The following is a 16,202-nucleotide window of genomic DNA, read 5'->3' as shown; positions in this document are numbered from 1 at the left end:
CTTGTTCAGATCAATAGCCTTACCGTAACAGGCTCAATATATAAAGCACAGAAGTCCAAAAATTATCAAGGCTTGCAAATCAGAAGAGCAGAACGACAGGGGAGTGTGTGTAGTGGGGTGGGGGTGGGAGGAGTTAAGAGTTAGATAAAACAAAGTATGTAAAAGAGTCCTTATAATGGGTCAAGTAATTGCTGTCCCTGTTCAAACCACATGCTAATGTTCGCATTCATACACATGGTTTGAACAGGGACAGCAATTATCTGTCCCATTATAAGGACTCTCTTAATCTCTTCAACTCCTTCCACTCCTGTCCCTCTGCTCTTCTGATTTGCCAACTTTGATATCAATTTTTCTGATTTGCCAACCTTGGACAATTTTTGGATCTCTGTGCTGGTAAGGTTATTGATCTGAAGAAGTGGGTCTGTCCCCTGAAAGCTCATCACCTAATAAATTATTTTGTTAGTCTTCAATGTGCTCCATGACTGCTGTTTTGTTTGGATAGAATACGGACTAACATGGCTAGTTGTGTCAGAATTTCTGTTCGCAGAGATCAGTTGGAATACAAGTGGGAGACTGCCCACGGCAGCAACAAGGCTACTTAGTGTAAATAGTTGGTTGACGGATATTTACTACCAAGGATACCACTGTCAGTTTGTGTTTTGGCATCTTGCTGGTGTCCTTCCATCCTGATACCGCTGTGTTCTTCCATATTGACTTTAAGCCAAGGTGAGAGACTGAGCAGTTGCTGGGCTAGTGAACATATTGATGCTTGAGTGGTTGAAATCCTGATGTTCATCCAATAAGATTTCTTTAGTGCTGGCTTCGGTGACTTAGTGTAGTTCTGAAAGGAAGAAGGAATGACAGGAGTTTCATGCTGTTTCTGCATAAGCAGTTGGTTTGCGCATACTCCAGTGTTGTGTTTAAATGTATTTACCTGACAGATTGTTGAATGTCAGCTTAATCCCTCAGTGACTTGAGGAATATTTCTGGTGTGGTGTTAAAGTTGGCAAGTGAGAATACACAAGTGTGTACACTCTACAGAATGCGGTCAGGGAGAGGGCTTCCCATCCCCTGCTTTTGATCCTTAGATCATAGCAGATAGGTTAAGTTGTCTAGCATGTGGGAGGAAGATGGAGTAGTAAGTGCTGAAGTACTATGATGGTGGGTGCAATTTGAACTAAAAATGGGAGAGCTTCAGAGCTAGGCAAATGTGCTGCAGACAGAAACATGGATCAAGTAGACTTTCTGGGGAGAAGGGTGAGCTGAAACAATCCTGTCAGGGAGTAGAGGCTTCAAATGTTACTTGATCTGGCCCTGGTTTAAGCCTAATAGGTCTTGGAAGTTGGACCCCTTCTTGTAGAACAACCCAACATTTTCAGTCTTTGGAAATGTTTGGAACAGCTGTTCCTTTTAAGCTGTCAGCATGAATCCCTTTCATGCCATTCCTGACCCTCCTCTCCCCATTTCCCTTTGAGTCCACAGGGAAGATAAAGCTATGAGGCATTCTCTTTCCCCACAGAGCAAGCATTGATCTTTCACGAAGCAGGGTGGGCTTTGATTAGTACACGCGGGGGCTGAACCAAATGTCACTGATAAAACAGAATATACAAGGCTTGCTTCCCTTGTGCTTATTGATGTGTGCCTTTTTCTTTCCACCTACTGCAAAATGCTGCCTGTACATTTAAGAGATTCCCATTTGGGTGTGTAATAAACTGCAGCAGCACCAGTTTCTATAGCGAAATGGCAGCAGTTCAGCAGACTGCTTAGACAACAGCTGTGTGGGCAAAGGGGCTAGCTAACAAGTGGCTAATCTGGTTCTTTTTTTGTGTATGTTTTTCAGGGTTTCTAACACGTTTTCAGGAGAGACTTGATTCAGAAGGCTAGCTGCTGTGATCTGAGATATCAGTGTGCCTTAGTTTTGCAGGCACTGTCTCTTTATCACAGGGGTTCAGGTGGTTATAAGGCATTCAGATTTTGTTGTCCTTTCCAATTTAAAAAGGTGACTGCTGGTATCCACAGGGGTCTTTTGAGTCCATGGCACAAGCTTGTGCATCCCATATGCTGGGAGAGGATATTTTCAAGTGTCTGCTCAGAACTGCTGATAACTCCTATTTCACTCAGTTAAAAATATTATGATTAATTTTATAATTGCATCCTGAAATGTGCAGTCAGGAAGCCAGATACAAAACTGGGAACCAGAAAGTTAAGGCAAACGGTTAGTTTGTAGGGTCCTAGATACCCTGTCAGATAGCGGTGCTGCCATGAATATTTGTTGAGTTGCCAGGTTAAAAGTGGGCTTTTTATAGCATACAAGGTGAATGGTTAAATAAATCATTCTCTCAGGTCAGAGGTCTTTACCAAATTCTTTAGGACCCACGATTGTGTGTGTAGTACTTTTAAAAGCAACATTTAGTAGTAAAAGTTAAAATGGGCATGGAGATGCAGTAAAGTTCTCTTACTGTACAGATATTGAGGCTTTGTATTGCAAAAAGCAAAGTGTTCATGTGAAATACTTGGTCTTTATCCCATCATAAAACTTAACATTGCAACCAGGTCTAATAGCTTTCTTTTGTGGCAGCCTCTGGAGAAGACCAGGATGGAGTGGGACCTGGAACCTCAACTCTGTCTCTCCAGGGTGGGGTTTTTCATTCATATTGTGTAGCAATCCATAAGGTAAACTGGTGGTGGTACTGCTTTGTACCTGTTCTAGGGTTTAACAGGCATGTGATCACCAGAGCTGTCAGCTATGAACTCTCATGCTGTAAGTTTAAAGTAAAGGAAAATCCTCTCATTCCCAGTGATCTCTGCTAGTAACATGCAGTCCGGGTGCTGAACTATAAGCTAGCTGCCTAGCATCATGGAACCACATCTGAGGGCAATATCTGTGCTAGATAACATACTTCATATGTTCCCGTTCTCAGAGGCAAGATTGAACATCATCATATAACTGTATTCCAAGACTGGGTAGAATTGTGACTCAGATTGACATCAATTCCACATAGCTTCCTTATTATGAATCTTCTCCCTCCTTTCATACTGTGTGTTCCTGTCTTGGAAAAAGAGATTCATTTTGTTAGATGGTATTGTGGGTCTCCCGCAGGTCTGATGATAAAAGCTGACTTGTATCCTTGTTCATAAGGAGCCAAGATCCTGCAGTCTTTATAAATCTTATGTAAGTTCTCATTGTTTTCTGGACTGTTTCTCTCCCCCCCTGCCCCCATGAAGTATCTAAGGTTTTTGAAAACAAAAAAACAAAACAAAACTGTTGCTAGTGCAGAGACTTTCTGCCACCAGTGATATGGATTATCATTGGTAACAGATAATCCCAGTAATCTGGGAATGAGAAGAGCTTTTTTAAAAACACTTACAGGTAATATTTTGTGATTTCTAGCAGATTTTTAGTCACACATTCAATGCCTCCTCCACTTTTGTGGGGGGTAATCTCAAATCCCTGTGCATTTCCTGATATATACTGGGCATTGTGTTCAGAAAAGGATCCTGTGCATTAAGTACCAACAGCAAGATGATACCATAACCTAATTTTCTCCCTTTCAGATGTTAGCTGCGAGAGGACAGGGCACTGGACCTTGGTTTTACATGAGCTGTGCCAGTAACCTTCTGTGGGAAATACACTTCCTCTCTCTGGCCCTCCATCTTGTCCCTTAAAGGGGAACTCTTAAACTCTGGGGATATCTTTCGCCCTGTGTACAGTGCTTAGTGTGATGAGGCTCTCGTCATATACGGAAACATGGGGTTTTATTAATTGTATTACGGTAACACACCATTTTATTAAGTATAAAAATTGTGACCAGAAACAGAATATTTTATACATAGAGGTGACGTGCTGGTGGTGCAGACTTTTGCTGGATTCATTTGCCAAGTTGGATTACATCAGAGGCCTTATTTTCATTGTCTAATTACAGAACTTGAGATGCAGTACTTCTGCAGAGGGGGAATGTACTGTTTTTTATCCAGGATGATTAAATCAACACAAAGTTGGCAAGCCTAAAATTAGACCTAATCACTCTTGTTTTGGTTTTCAGGTATATGTCTGAGTAGAATTCTTGTGGCTCTCTGTCACTAGAAGGGAACAATAAAGACTTGACTTAAACTCTTGTACTCCAAGTGGAGCATAGGTCATCTAAAAGTGTCTCTTCCACTTCACTATCTCAAGGCAAGACTTCTAGCTGACTCCAGGAGTATCCCAGTTGTTGTCCTTTAACATCAGTAGGTCTTCTCCATGTTGTCTGAGGTCTTCCTCTTTTTGCATTTGCCTTGTGGGCTCCATGTGGGAGGTCCTTGCAGGTTCCATGAGAGAGCAGCAATAAAGAAGTGGGATACAATAATTGCAGAGCCAGAGTGCTGTAGTTCTTGCATCCCTCAGTTTGGAGAGCAGATGTACTTTCCCCCATGATAAGAGGGAATCGCCAAAAACTGATGATCGAGTTGGCACTTGAGACTGGCCTGTGGAAAATGGTTTGGTCTCACTCCGTGCTCTAGTGCTGTGTAGAAGAGTGCCCATAAAAAGCCACAATTGCTCTCATAGACCCTGTTTCTGGAGCACTCCTCAAAGTGGCCCGAGTTGAGTGAACTGGCGAGACCAAACCCTAGCCAACTGTCCACCCAAACGAAGGTTCAGACACATGGACAGGAAACTTGACGGGGCAGCAGTTGTCGCTTTTCATTGTGTATGAAGAGAACTGTGGTCTCTGAAGTGGGATTTCTAATTTAGCATATTTCACAATATTCACATAAAAATTAATGTTGCCTTAACTTGGGGCCTGCCAAGATTACTAAACTTTTTAACACGTGTGCTTATTACAGCTTGGATGACTCTGCTGTTGGTTGATGTTGCATTAGTGAGAGTAAAGGCAAACTGACCCCTCTCAGACCAGGTGTACACTAGACCTTAGTCATTTGTAGATGCACAATTCCAGATACAACAATTGCGTAGCTGGAATCAGCTTACCTACAGTCAACTTATCTGCCTGTCGACAATGAGGGAGGTCGGGAAGAACTCTCCCATTCACCTCCCGTAGCTCTTGCCAAGAGTGAGGAGTACAGTGGCTGACTGTCAACTGTGACAGTTCGATTTCATGCATTCCCATTAGGCACATGAAATTGAACCCGGGAAGATCGACTCTGACTGGATCAGTCTTCCACCTAGAGAAGACATACCCTCAGAGGGGATGTGCATGCTTTGTCTTTACACGTTTCCTTTTGCATTTGGTCTGTCTTGTTAACATTATTAGAGAGGACTAATAAGCTTCTCTTGCTAAACCATGTCAGCTGTAAATTCACTGTGGTTTAACAAACCAAACTATGTGCATCTGTAAATAGAAACTGGATTCATTCTCTACCCTGTCCCCGTGATACGACAGAATACTTCTCAGTCTCTCTCTTGGCATGATATTTTCAAATATGATTTCATCATATTCCCTTGCTATGTGCATCGGTCATATAAGCTATATCCCACAATACTTAACATATTAAAGAGAAAATGTGGTCTGAGGATATGGTAGACTTATGGAACTCCTTTCTTTCTCAGCCCTGCTTCGCTGGTGACTGCCACTTCTGTCTTGTACTAGTTTTCCTGTATATAGAATGGCAATATTTGCCTATTTCATGAGTGCTGAAAGGTTTATTTGTAAGCACTTTATAGATGTAATTTTTATTACTTTGTAAATGTCACTAACTTTTCAAAAAGGAGAAATCTGTTTATAGGGCAAGCTATATATTTGCATAAAGGGACACTTAAATGTTCTGCTAGATGCCCTACAGTTTGATTCCTTTTGTTTAATTTAGGAAGTGTTCCATCATGCTTTATTGAAAGCAGTTTTGATCTCCATCTTGTAAGTAGTGATGTTACAAGAGTAAATCTATTGTTTGAACATCACTTTGTAAGGGAGGAAATTAAATATTCATGTATGCCTCCGTGCGTGGCTTTAGAGTTAGGCTCATAGGCAAAAAAAGGAAGTTGCAGACTCAAATCTAGTAATCCATAATTCTCAAGTTGTAACTGAGATGTCATAAACATCTAGTAATCAGTTTCTAGGCATGTAGCCTTGAAAAATCTGGATGAAGAATCTCTTTGTAAAACACCAATTAAAGGATCACATGAATGTGACTGTAGTTACCTGAGTTCCCGTGCTGACTCCTGTAGACACATCAACAGGCTGAGTGTTCTTTGATCTTCTGTTGAATAGTAACAGAGCTGTGTTTAGTCTATTTACTATCAAAACAAAAAAGCGGTCAAGTAGCACTTTAAGGACTAACAATAATTTGAGGTGAGCTTTGGTGGGACAGACCCACTTTTTGGTGTGTCCCACGAAGGCTGGCTTAATTATTTTGTTGCTACTTGACTGCTTTTTTTTGTTTTGATCTTGTTACCATTCTCTCATCACACTATTGAATTTTCAGGCACTTGTGAAATATCTACACATCATTTGAGACTAAAACGTGACATTTTCTTTGAAGTTCTGTAGATATTTGTTTTATAAAAGAACAAAAAGTGTAGTTTCATGGTTACATTCTTTATTCTCCCTGACTCTCTTTTTAAGAAATGTGTTTTAATAGCTCTTCCCCAAGTTGCTAACATCATGAGAACCTGTTGAAATTGAAGGAACTTTTAAACTCTGATTTCCACTCCATCACTATTTTTCTTCATTTTCTCACTGAGTGGAAACTGGCTTGGTTAGTTCCCTGATCTTCTGTCTCCATCTCTCATGTCACCTTTTTTATTTAAAGTAACTTCCATTTTCTGGTTCTCATGTGGTGCCCTGTTTGATATTTAGGTTGCAAACGCACCAAGATAAAGTTGAAATTGCTGAACATACTTAGAAATTTGTGGGACTCTTTTTCCTATTAATACGCTTTTTAAAACATTTTATTATTGTGGACCTAAATGAGCAACCTAATGAGCTGGAATGATTTAGTTGGGTTTGGTCCTGTTTTGAGCCAGGGATTGGACTGGATGACCTCTGAAGTCTCTGCTAACCCTAATATTCTGAGTTTATGATAAAAGGGCAACCTAAATTACCCAACATTATATGTAGTCTTGTTTCAAATTGTGTAAGCGTGTCTCTTTCTATTGGGAGAGATGCAGAGAGATGCTTCAGAGTTCCATGGCATTCTGGAAATCCTTGCTTTTACACATGCTCTTTTAAAGGCTCTTTATTCTCTGGAGATGTTGATGTTTCAAATGAGTAATTTAAAGCTTTCCTGGAAGTTCAGTGTTAAAGTAGCTTGATATTTTAGCGATCTGTAGTAGAGACTAGATTCTCAGATTGGTTTCTCTGCTCTGGAATTAATATTTATATCACAACAGCTGGCTTCTGGAATACTGTGCACCCAATCCAGCATGTATTAAGTGCAAAATTTGCTTTCTGATGTCAAGCTTCATCTTTCACGTTGTGGAAAAAATGTACAGTATTGCAGCCGAAAGGGCAAGCAAGTGCTTGTTACAAACTTTAATTAAAACCATACCGTTTGGTGTCATGACAGATTATCTTCCAACTCTCAATCATCTAGGCAAACTTGATATCACTTCTCCCATGTTGGACAGATTGGCTGGTTAACTGTTCTCCATCCACAGGATGAAGAAAGTAAGAGTATTATCTTTAGAATATTTATCTTCAGAACTTCTTTGGCAAATTACGCCTGGAGTATTTTCCTGGCCCTAGTAATGCTGTTGTCAGTTTGATACTGTTTTGTTCTGCAGATACTCAGGTACTTGTTCTGTGCCACTGTTCAAAGCAAGGTCATGAAACTTTTTTCAGTCCCCAGAGGGTTTTGAGTATCTTCCTGTTTGGGACTTCTTTTCATATTAGCATCAATAATTGCATGACTTTAATACGTACTCTGAAGTTTGGTTGGTTGTCTGGTGGGTTGTGTGTGTTTTTGTTTTGTTTTTTTTATTCTAGAAACATTAAAATGTAATTCTAACACACATGGTATAATGGTCGGCAAGGACTTGATTTCCAGTTTGTTTCAGTGGGACAACTGGAGAGAGATTGTCCATCTGTTTGTTAGCTGCTCTGAAAAGGAGCACTTTTGCTTTGGTTTCTGCTGCCAGGGAGGAAGGAAGGAAAAGCTGCCCCCACCCATTGCCAAATTGCTTTCTGTGACTGAGGTCTTATCTTAGTTCTCCAGTTGAAGCCTAATATAGAAAAATGTTTGTGGCTTTTCCCCCCACGGGTGAAGTTGGCCAAGATAAGATCTGCTGCTGCATGTGGAACTAGGTTGCTCTTAATGTTCTACTTGAAATTTAGCTGTTTGTTTGTTTTAAATAGGTAAACTTGTGTGCCGCCTGTTCAATGAGGATATTGATGGTCATCAATGGGATATGGTAATACTAAAATTCAAAATAAGTAGGAATCAGAGTAGCAGTTGGAATATTTTATTGACCACATGAGCAGGATGGTGATCCTGACTCTGAAATGCTTAGAGGCTACAAAACCAGAAAAACAATAATAGTGGAGATTTCGACTACCCCCATATTGACTGGGTACATGCGACTTCACTGTGATGCAGATATAAAATTTTCTGGGCATCATTGACTGTGTTGGAGTTCTGGGGGCAAGGGAAGAGAACTCATGATTAGTCTTAAGTATTGTACGGAATCCTGACCAACAGGTGAACATAGTTGAATGTATTTTTAGGAAGGTCCCAAAGAAACTTAGGACAGTAGCATTTAACTTCGCAAAGGGAACCAACATGAAAATGAAAGAATTTAGAGAACAGTTACCAGATTGAAACACCTGCAAGCTGCATACAACCTTTTAAAACACAGCTTAATGGTAATACTATCTACATATATACCGCCAAATAAAAGAAAATAGAACAGGAAGATGCAAAAAATGCCGCTTTGGCTAAGCAGAGTAAAAGAAGCGGTTAGATAAAGCATGATTTTAAAAAGTGGAAGTCCGATCTGACTGAGAAGACTGGTATGGAGCACGCTCTGGCGAGTCAAATGTGTGAAAATACATTTAGATACCTCAAAAAAAAAAAAAAGAAAAAAAAAAAAATTAGCAACTAGCAAAACACTTAAACCAACAGCAGTTTTTTTTTTTTTAAGTACATCAGAAGCAGGAAACCTGCCAAACAATCAGTGGAACCACTCCAAGCTTGAGATGCTGAAGGAGCACTCAAGGAAGACAAGGCTATTTCTTACACAGCTCTTCACTTCAGAGGATGAGAGTAAGATCCCACACCTGAGCCATTCTTTTTAGATGACACGTCTGAGGAGCTATCACAGCTTGAGGTGTCAGATGAAGTTTTGGCACCAACTGAAAAGCAGTGATAAGTCACTGTCATCAGATGGCATTTACCCAAGAGTTCTGGAGGAACTCGGATACAAAACTGCAGAACTGAGTGGAATGTAACTTATTGCCCAAATCGCTTATCTGTAGGAAATGACTGGAAGATAGCTAATGTAAGTTGATCCTTAAAAAAGGCTCCAGAAATAATTCTGGAGATTGCATGCTGGTAAGCCGAACTTCTTTACAATAGTTCTGACCAATTTGCCTGCTACTGAATGTGTATCAGACAGTTACGTGAACTCAAGTTGGGGAAGATCAACATGGCTCACCAATGTTAGAGTTCTTGGGTGTGGGGGGGGGGGGGGTGTGTGTGTGAAACAAACTTGTGGACAAGGGTGATCTATTGGATATAATTTACTTAAACTTCCTGAAAGTCCAGTGTCTGTCACCAAAGGCTATTGAGCAATGTAGGAAGTTTGGGATAAGGGGGAATGTCCTCTTGTGGATCCTTGACTGATTCAAGGGTAGGAATACATTGTCACTTTTAACAGTGGAGAAGAGTAAATAGCAGGGTCTCCCGAGAATATATGTTGGGGCCAGTGCTGTTCAATATATCCATAAATTATATGGAAAAGGGGGGTGAACAGTGAGATGGCAAAATCTGCAGACAGTATGAAATTATTTAAGATAGCTTAGTCCAAAAATGATTGAGAAGAGTCAACTGGTTTTGAGATCCTTTTGTAAGTTGGCAACAAAATGGCAGATGAAATTCACTGTTGAGAAATGCAGAGCAATATATTTTGGTAAATCTAACCCCAACTACAGATAGTGACAAGACCACGTTAGTTGTTACAACATGAGAGAGATCTTGGAGTCTTAGTGAGCAGTTCTGTGAAAATATCTACTTAGGTGTTCAGTACTGGTCAAAAAAAAATCTAATAGCTTAGGAACTGTTAAAGGGATAGTGGCATTGTATTTTGTCTTGCTATGTAAATTTAATACCTCTCGAACATTGGTTGTTCTGACTTGAAAATATTGGAGTTGAGAGAGTACAGAAAAACAACAAAATGCATTAAAGGTATGGGGGGAGGGATAGTTCAGGGGTTTGAGCATTGGCCTGCTAAACCCAAGGTTTTGCATTTAATCCTTGAGGAGGCCATTTAGGGATTGAAGCAAATAGATGTCAGGGGATGGTGCTTGGGCCTGCTAAGAGGGCAGGGGACTGGACTAAACCTCCTGAGGTCCCTTCCAGTTCTACGAGAGGGAGGGAGGGGTGGGTGTGTGGGTGGGTGGGTGTGTGTGTGTGTGTTTGTGGAAAACAGTTTTCATGCAGAAAACAGACTTAAAAAGACCAGGACTAGTCATCGTAGAAAAGAGACAACTAAGGAACAGTGTAATAGAGGGCTATAAAATCATGAATGGGGTGGAAGAAGTGAGTAGGGAAGTGTTTGACACTTCATATAACATGTGACTTAGGGTCCCCAAATGAAATTGATGGACAGCATGTTAAAAACAAGCATAATGAAATATTTCACTTGCCACACAGTCAACCAGTTGAACTTGTTGCCAGGATGCTGTGAAGGCCAAAACTATAACTGGGTTAAGAGAAGAATTAAGTTCATAGAGCATGGTGCTGCATCCCTATCTTGGCTAATACACACATCTTCCATGTCCCTAAAATTCTGCCTGCCAGAAAGTGGGACTGGATGACACAGTATGGATGTGGATTTCTTGATTAACTCCTGCATTCAATTCCTTCCTTTTGAATTCTCTAACCCTGGCCAATGTCAGGAGGCAAGCTACTGGTCTTAGACCATGGGTCAGCAACCAAAATATATCAAGAGGAGCCCTTTTTTCTGATTAGGTTAAAAAAAATTCAATAATTCAAGAGCCGCAATACATGTGAATGAGATGGTTCTTAGTAAATAATGTCAAACCACATTTTTGTAATCTCTAGTTTAAGAACAGTGTGCATGCAATGATTTGTAATGTGATACCTGGTTACTACAGGGTGTTCACAAACTTCTTACATATTCTACTTCCTCCCACTTAATGTGTTTGTGCCACTGTCTTCCTGAGTTCCACTCCTAAGCCATCTGTCTCTCTGGAAGATGCTGGGGGAGTTACCCAACATTTTGAGGTTACGTATTGTTTGCTATTTAGGTATGAGTTCATGTTTGGGCTTCTAGATACTTGCCACTTACTAAAAATAATCAGTTTGTTTTTTTTGTTTTTTTAAAAAAACTTAGCGATTTATAGTGTGGGGAGCCACAAAGAAGTTCTTAAAGAGCTGCATGCTGCTCCAGAGCCACAGGTTGCAGACCCCTGGGCTTAGATGCACCAATGATCTTTCCTAATATGGCCATTCTGACATTATTCCCAAACACTTCACATCTGTAGATGATCAGCATGCTGTAAGAGGTTTTATGACATACTATCTTCTCTTTCCATCTCATTCGTAGTGTGTGCTGTATTTATGGAGTTTAAAGATAAATCATCCCAAAACGCTGTTCCTGCTTCGAGGGAATCATGAGTGCAGGCACCTCACAGAATATTTCACCTTTAAACAGGAATGTAAGTATGTCCAGTTCTCCTCAGTAAAAAATAGATGCATTAGCATGACCTGGCTAGCTCAGGACTGTCAGTCCTGTGTTAGGTCTGACTTGGATAACCCAGCTGGTTTTGACAAATGTATCTCCACCTATCTGAGTGCAGATAAAAGGGCTGCAAGCACATCTCTTGTATTCCTGTCTTTCTGACAAATGGCTGTGCAAGGCCTCCTCCTCTCCTCAGTTTTGACACCGAGCTCCCTATAATTACTGCCAAGTGACTTTCAGTTCAGTTTGTGCAGCTGGAATTGGTGATTACAGCTGGAATTAAATAAACAACTCTTCCTAGTAGTTGTACTGGGCAAATCGTTACCTCTAAGATAATTTTATTTTAGTTAAATATAGCATTTGTAACTTGTAAAAGTATGTGAATAAGTGCTAGTGAAGGGTCAAGTGTCATGCCAGCCCTGGAGAATGACATGCCCTCTCCACGCAGCAGAGGCAGCAGTAATGTGCCCCTCAACCTGACCAGAAGGAGGAATCTGTAGAGGACAGGTGACAGGTCAAGGTTCTGTGATTCAGATTGCTGTCAGGACATACCTGACAGGAACATACTTGCTTGTTCAGTAGTAATCTGAGAGGTATCAGCTTGCCTCATACTCATCACTGAAGGTGGTGGTTACTGCTGTTTACCAAGCTGGGCTGAATTTGAACCTGTGATCTGGAGGCTAGAGGTTCTGTTTTCTGTTTCCCCCTATCCCCCATTGAAAAGCATTATAAACAAAAACTGCCTTTTCTTTTCCTGTACTTCAATGATTAAGCCTGTTTGAACCACAGAAATAAGGGAAGCAGAGAATGAAAAATGTTGTCATTTCGCTTTTTCCTTGTAGGTGAAAATGAATCTTACAGTAATTCCCAGACATGATTGCAATAACCCGTCACCATCTAAGATGGGCACAGACATGAGACCGTGTGTACTTTGGCGTGGTGATCTCCTAATATGTGTATTGTAGAGCTTTGCTATTTCAGTGACACCTAGGGGGACACTTCTGAATATATCTTGCAGCTTGTTGTGGAAGCTTAGCTTCTGCTTTTAGGAAACCCATATCAATTCTGTGACACTTATTGAAAACTGCCCTAACTCATGGTGCTTGTTCTCACAGATGAGACATCAGATGGCAGCGCATTAATGGTTAAACTAACGTGTATCTGGATATACTACTGCTTGGAATAGCTCCTCCTGTAGTATCCTTAACAAGAAATCTGAACATGGGCTTTTTAGAGTGCATTTCAGTATGGATATTGCTGAATGTAAGCTTTATTTGAGCCATTCAGGCCAACTCACCACACTGTATAATAGAACTTGTTTCTAATGGCTTCTTTTAGATAAAGGGTCACTTTGTCTAATCTGATCAGGTCTCAAGCAGAAAAGGTTGGGTCGGGTCAGCTCTCAGGTAGGAGCTCTTGAAATAACGCAAGTTGAGGGCATGGTTGTGAAAGTGCACTGCAAAGTTCTTCTCTTTGAATCAGTAATGCTCTAGTGTCTTAGCCTCCTGAGCGAACTGCTACTAGTTAATTTATTTCTCTGATACCACCCTGAGGCATAGAACTGGGAACCTGATATGAACATGTTTTAAGGTTTTATGCTATTGTGCTAACCCCTGACATCCTGGCCAAATTTTAGCTTATTAGCCTCTTTGAGTCTCCCTCAAAGCACTTGTATCTAGCTGAATTTGCGGTTCCTGATATTAACTGTTGAATGGTATTGCTGTGCAATGTGAAACAGCTGTTGCATTTCCTCATGTACAGTATGCATAGTAGTTGAATCTTGTAAGATTCTTTGGGATCCTTTGAGATGAAAGTTGCAATATCAGTGTAAGATGTATATGTGATTTCACTAGGAAACCAAGTTCTTTGTAACCCTTAGCAAATGCTAAGGTGCCTCTTCCAGGAAATTCTTGTTATGAATGTTAATGTGCACTAGGATAAATTCACTTCTGAGCTTGAGGGGAGAAGATGAAAGTAACCATTCCTAACTGGGGCCTTTTTGACTTTTCAGGTCATTGAAGTATTTTCTGAAGCATCTCCTTTCATGTGCTGGAGGAAAGCTTTGCTTACAGTGTCGTAGCTACAGACTGTTTTGTATCTCACCTTCTGTATTGGCTTCCTGAAATTGCTCTGACAGTGCTCCTACAGATCAAGGCCTTTGCTTCCTGTTCCTGTAGCATGTTAGTCTGAATGCATGGATGGTCTGGAACCTCTTCATTCAACTTTGACACACATTTGTGTAGATGATAAACCATCTCTCTCTCTCTCTCTCTCCCCACCCCCACCCCCCCCAATCTGTTAGGCCGAATCAAATATTCGGAGCGAGTGTACGATGCATGTATGGATACATTTGATTGTCTTCCTCTTGCTGCCCTCCTAAATCAGCAGTTCCTGTGTGTCCATGGAGGACTGTCTCCAGAAATCACATGCCTAGATGACATTAGGAAAGTAAGTAATCTCACTCATTACTCTCGGACATTTTTACCGAGTGCTTGTGTTGCTGAGTTTTAACTTGTAGTTGCATGCTCACATGACCCACCTCTGAAGGACATGAGTTACTGCTTCTTCTGGAATTTTGTTGTTGTTTAGCCTTAATATGGCTTTCTGTGATCAATTTACTGCAAGGAGTGACTGAAGTTGAAGCATCAGGTTCAGTAGCCTCCTGGGAACTTGAGCCTAACAGGAACAATCAGCTTTTTTCCTTTCTGAGGCAAAGACATTGAGTTCTCAGCAGCTCAGCATACATAAACCTTTTGGACAGTGTTTAAAAAGCCAAAGCTGTCTCCGATGCATGAAGATTACAGCTCCTTGGCACTTATTATGGAGTATTCTGTGCACTGGTTAATGGTCTTTGCAGCCCACAAGTGGCTGCTGTGTATAAGTAGTGTGGTGAAGAACATGCTTTGTACATGTGATATTTCTCCATTTTATCTGCTGTTTCTGATATTCTGTAGTGGTGTCTTGAGATAGCATCATGGTGTGTAGTTCTGCAACACAGCTAAAACTACTTAGAGCATTTGAGGGTAATGGGTCATACACCTCCCCTCCCTGACCTCATCCTTGGTTCTCTCGAACAGACAGGCTGCATCTATACTAGGAGCTAAAATCGATTTTTCTTAATATCAGTTTACTAACGCTGGGTTTTATCACTTCAATTTTGAGCATCCCCATGTTCCTGCATGCTCCCCACAAAATTGACTTATTACTGCCACACACAAGTAGCTTAAATCAAGTGCTGCAGCAGTGTATTATGGGAACCTATCCCTCAGCCAGAATGCTACAGGGCTCAGGGAACTATCTTCACTGCTGCAGCATGGGGAGAAAAGTGCCCTGCAAGTAGAAGTGTCTCTTGACATCTTCCTGCATTTCATTCCCCTCTTTCCCTGCTGTGTTAAACAAATGTCCCTTTTTCCAGATGGGATCTGGCTTGCCTTGATAAGAGATGGGCTTTTTATAATTGAGGGGAGGGGTAGCAAAGAGCTTAGGAATGGTTAGAAAAAAGATTTTCAGTTTCCCAACTGACAGGTTTTTGAAAACAGGATGCAAAAGCACTTGGATCTTTGTAGGCTTCGATCTGGATTTAGACCTCCTGAAAAAGAAGGCCCTTAGAAGAAGAATGTTTTTAAGTATACATGGGTGCTACACTGAAACTGCAATGAATCATTGAAAGTTACCACTCGGGGCAGCTAAGACCCAAGACTATAGCCAGCTCTGAAAATCATGACTGTCGAGGGAGACGCCCCCCATACAGTCAGCCCTGAAAATTGTGACCGCTGAGGGGGAGTTCCCCTGGCCACAGCGAGCACCCAAAAATCATGACTGCCAAGGGAGACTTTGCACAGGTAGCTGAAAGACCCCTGACTATAGCCAGCCCCTTGTCCTTTGGCTAAAGCCCATCCAGAAATTTCTTCTGAGAAGACAGCTGTGCTAGTGCCGAACTGTTTTATTCTGTTGACCAAAAATTGACTGACTAGGGAGACTTCCCCTAGCCAGCTACAGGGCTCTCACTGTGCACAGCATGTCCTTTATTGGTTCGGGCTCAAGCCACATGATGTGGCTTGCCACAGGAAAATTCCAGACTGCATGGCACTTCCAGGGGAGGGCAGGGAGGAGATTTGAGTGTCAGGACAAAATGTAAGCATCTGGAGAAAAAGAGAAAAGGTCTGTTTTCAGGCATGTCTCCCACTCCCTAGCTGTCACGTGGTATGGGGGGAACAGCAGCTGGAGTCAGGCAGTGCAGGGAAAAAAAAGGCAGCTAGCAGGCCTATGTACAGAATTAGACCCCACAGCTGTGCTGCTAGCAAATAAAAAAGATTTTTCAGCCTCTCATGACTGTACAGCCATG

The 16,202-nt window shown here is 41.3% G+C and overlaps 1 protein-coding gene across 7 annotated transcripts in view; it reads left to right on the top strand.

The window, feature by feature from the left end:
• Positions 1 to 16,202, top strand: part of PPP3CC (protein phosphatase 3 catalytic subunit gamma) — a 60,045-nt gene that overhangs the window by 20,248 nt on the left and 23,595 nt on the right. For all 7 annotated transcript variants that reach the window (XM_074982059.1, XM_074982056.1, XM_074982058.1 and 4 more), the window contains exons 4-5: positions 11,723 to 11,834; positions 14,160 to 14,305. In XM_074982059.1, coding sequence (XP_074838160.1) covers positions 11,723 to 11,834; positions 14,160 to 14,305 — 258 coding nt within the window. The remainder of the gene's footprint in view (positions 1 to 11,722; positions 11,835 to 14,159; positions 14,306 to 16,202) is intronic.

The sequence above is a fragment of the Carettochelys insculpta genome, chromosome 31 (assembly GCF_033958435.1).
Source record: "Carettochelys insculpta isolate YL-2023 chromosome 31, ASM3395843v1, whole genome shotgun sequence".
Taxonomy (NCBI): domain Eukaryota; kingdom Metazoa; phylum Chordata; order Testudines; family Carettochelyidae; genus Carettochelys; species Carettochelys insculpta.
This window is presented reverse-complemented; position numbering and strand designations above follow the sequence as displayed.